Genomic DNA, 3,283 nt, shown 5'->3' on the forward strand with positions numbered 1-3,283 from the left:
TAGCGCAGCGGAAAGGTGCGGTTGACCGGGCAGTAGATGATGGCGCCGCTCTGCTCTGACACGGCCTTGCGGCTGCCCACGTGGTAGCGCACCAGGGCGGGCACGTGGTCGAAGCTCTCCTGCTCGAACAGGTACTGGATGTGGGTGTAGCTCTCGCCGGCCTTCACCACCACCTTGTTGATCTTGAAGTGCAGGGCCTGGTTGCGCCAGCGGCACGTGAGCACGTAGTCACCCAGGCTGGTGAGCGAGTCACGGATGAGGAAGTCACCATTGCGCTGCACCAGGGTCTCCGAGACCTGCGGGAGGCACGGGTGGGCGTGGCAGGGACAGAGAGGCCCAGACCCGGGGACACGGGGACGCGAGACCGGCAGGGGACACCATGACCCGACCCGGGATGGGGGCAGTGAACAGAAACATCTGGCATCTGAGCCCGGCACTGACCGGGGACACAACAAGCGTGAGGCCTGGCTCCTGGCTCCGTCACAGCTTGGATGAAAGGAGCAAGAGCCGGAGCCGGTAAAAAGTGTAACAGCAAAGACACCGTTCACCAGGCTCATGGGAGCCAGGCACTTCTCCTGCCTTCTTTCACTTCATTCCCGACAACCCTGCAGTAGTCACCGAGTCTGCACACTGAGGCCAAGTCAGAGCCCCTCTGCGCCTGGAGCCGGGCCGGTCGCCGAGCTGTGGGCAGCGCGGTGCGCTCACCTCGCGGGGGATGCGGCCGTGGTACCAGGCATGGCTGCGGAGGTCCGTGCTGCTGAGTTTCAGCTCTTCCTCCAGTTCCTTGTGCAGTTTCTCTGGCGAGGAGTCCAGGATGTACTTCTCCTTGGAGAACTGGGTGGGAGAGGTAAGAGTGGGCGGCCAATTCACAGCCGCTTTTCCTTCCGGCTCCACTTCCCTGTGCACCCCATCCTCTCCCGGTGGGCTGGGACCGCCACTCTCCGGTGCCCCAGAAAGTCCTCACTTGCGGGTGCCGGACCCAAAGCAATCCCCATGAGTGCCACTAAACCATGCCTGCCCCATCCCACGTCCTGCGCTAGGTGCCGGGGTCGGGCCGGGTGGATGTGGTGATAACATAAACGAAGCCGAATCCTCAAGGAAGCGCTCCAGGAAGAAGCAAGGCGCGGGCGGGCAGCTTGAGCCGCCTGCGGTCAGCACTACGGTTCTGGACAGCGGCAGAGGGCGGACTCCATCTGGGCAGAGTGGAGAGGTCTGGGAAGCCTTGTTGGGGGAGATGGCCAGCTGGCCGTGGGCACCAGCAACCCCAAACTGATCCTGAAGTGGGAGGAGGGAGGATTTCCACAGGTGTACGTGTGCAGGGAGGTGGCAGATACCGCAGGCCAAGGCAAGGACCAGCGCAGAGCTGGATGGACGGGACACTGACTGGGACAGCAAACTGTACAGAGAAGGACAGGGAACCAGCCACCCGCACGGACAGGGGACGCTGCAGACATCTCCATTTGCAAATCTTTTTCTTCCATCTGCAATTCTCAAGGCTGCTCCCCCTTGCCTCTCCAGGAATCCCCGCCAGTTGGGAAAACTGCAGCCCAGCAGAGAGGCCCAAGGTTACTCTTGAGAAAATGCCCAGGGCGCTGCCCTCCCTCCTGTCCCAGGGCACTCCCGGTTCCCTGAGGTCAGCGTCGGAGGTCACCCAACCCCAGGCGCCCTGAGGCCAGGATGAGGGAGCCCTGCTGTCAGGTACACCCCACACAGAGCCCAGCCCTCCCAGCCATGTGAAGCACTGGCCGGGCAGGGGCACTGCACAGCACTGCAGCTCTGTCCGCACAGGCAACTGTCACTGAGGACAGGGAACATTCCTGCCTTCCCCCAGCTCCAGCCCCCAGGCCTGGCTGCCCCCGGAGAGGAGCAGGATGGGGAGCCTTGCCCTGCACACCCTGCTCCCCAGAGCCCTAGGGTCCTGCACCCACTCCCTGGCTCCCCAGCCCCCCCCAGCCCTCTGCTCCCACACCTGGGGCTCCCCGATCGACTGCTTCACAACACTGTGATTCCCAGCTCAGGGATGGCTAGAACCTCTCACCACACCTTGGCTCTGGTGCTGTGTGGCTGCTGAGGCCCTAAGGGGACCAGGACAGTCCTCTGCCCCAGCAGAGCCCATCCAGGCACCCACAATCTATCCTGGGTCTTATGAAAGTTCAGGGGTGTGAGTCCCCGTCCCATCAGGGCAGAGCTGGGGTACCTTCCCACCACTGAGGCTGAAGGGGGCTGGGGAAGTCAGCACAAGGGGACAGGAGCAGGTGGGGTGGGGAGGAGAGCAGCCAAGTTGGGGCCCTCGGGGCAGAGCCAAGGGCTGGGGCTGGGCTTCGAGGCTGCCCTGGGGAGTTGGGGGTCACGGCAAAAGGCTCAGGGCTGGAACGGGTTCGCTGGCTGCGGACAGCACCCCGAGTCTTCAGCAGTGACAGGGCGGGGTGAGGGATTGGGAGAGGAAGGTCGAGGGGGCTTCAATGGTGGTAATGAGGTGAGGGAAGAGGTCGGGGTCCAGGTTAAGGTCCTGGGAGGACAAGGGGACACTGCTGCCATTGACAAGGCAGGCGGGGCAATTTGCCAGGGCACCCACAGAAACGTGGCCTGTGAGGAGCCTGCGTGTTCTGGGGACAGACGGCGATGGGGGTGGCTTGCGTGGGTGCCCAGCGAAGCCAGTACCTGAGGAGGGACAGGGAGGCCCAGGGCTGAGCCGAGAGTCTGGCCTAGCAGAATCCCCACACTCCTCCAAGGCTCCCTACTCTTGGGGGTCCCGACCCTAACCCTCTCAAGCTCAAGGGTTCACTCCAGCCTAGAACTCCCTTACTCCACACCCAGCACCGTGGAGGGAAAAGCAGGAGGCCCAGGGCAAAGGGAGGCTCCCGGGGTTCCCCTGGACAAGGAGCATCCACCTGGACTCCCCCGCCGCACGGCTGGAGCTGGAGGCACAGGCAGGCGCAGATGAGATGAAGCTGTGGGCAGGCGAACGTGGCCGCGAGACTCTGCCACTGTGTGACCTTCAGCCAGTCACTGCCCCTCTCTGGGCCTGATGGGCCACAGGGACCCTAGCCTGGGCTCCTCTTTCCAGTCCTCATTAGCGGTCAGAGTTTGGGTGGAGTCCACCTGGTCCTCCCACGCCTGAGGGTGGGCAGCCCTGGGGGATCTGCGCCCTTCTCCTCACCCTCGAACTGGGGGTCCCGGCTCCTACGAGTTGCGGGGAGTGTGAATGCAGCATCCTTACGCTCCGCGCGCCGCTATTGGCCAGAGATGATCTCACCGCCTCCCGGCCTGCGCGCGCCTGATT

At 63.8% G+C, this 3,283-nt stretch overlaps 1 protein-coding gene across 1 annotated transcript in view; it reads right to left on the bottom strand.

Annotated features, from left to right (window-relative positions):
• The window catches only part of Sh2d3c (SH2 domain containing 3C), a 28,384-nt gene that overhangs the window by 10,311 nt on the left and 14,790 nt on the right, over positions 1 to 3,283 (bottom strand). The window contains exons 4-5 of the mRNA XM_033758988.1: positions 706 to 834; positions 1 to 296 (exon numbers count right to left, since the gene is read on the bottom strand). The exon at positions 1 to 296 is cut by the window's left edge and continues 198 nt beyond it. Coding sequence (XP_033614879.1) covers positions 1 to 296; positions 706 to 834 — 425 coding nt within the window. The remainder of the gene's footprint in view (positions 297 to 705; positions 835 to 3,283) is intronic.

The sequence above is a fragment of the Fukomys damarensis genome, unplaced genomic scaffold, assembly GCF_012274545.1.
Source record: "Fukomys damarensis isolate Sample0158 unplaced genomic scaffold, DMR_v1.0_HiC HiC_scaffold_36, whole genome shotgun sequence".
Classification (NCBI taxonomy): Eukaryota; Metazoa; Chordata; class Mammalia; order Rodentia; family Bathyergidae; genus Fukomys; species Fukomys damarensis.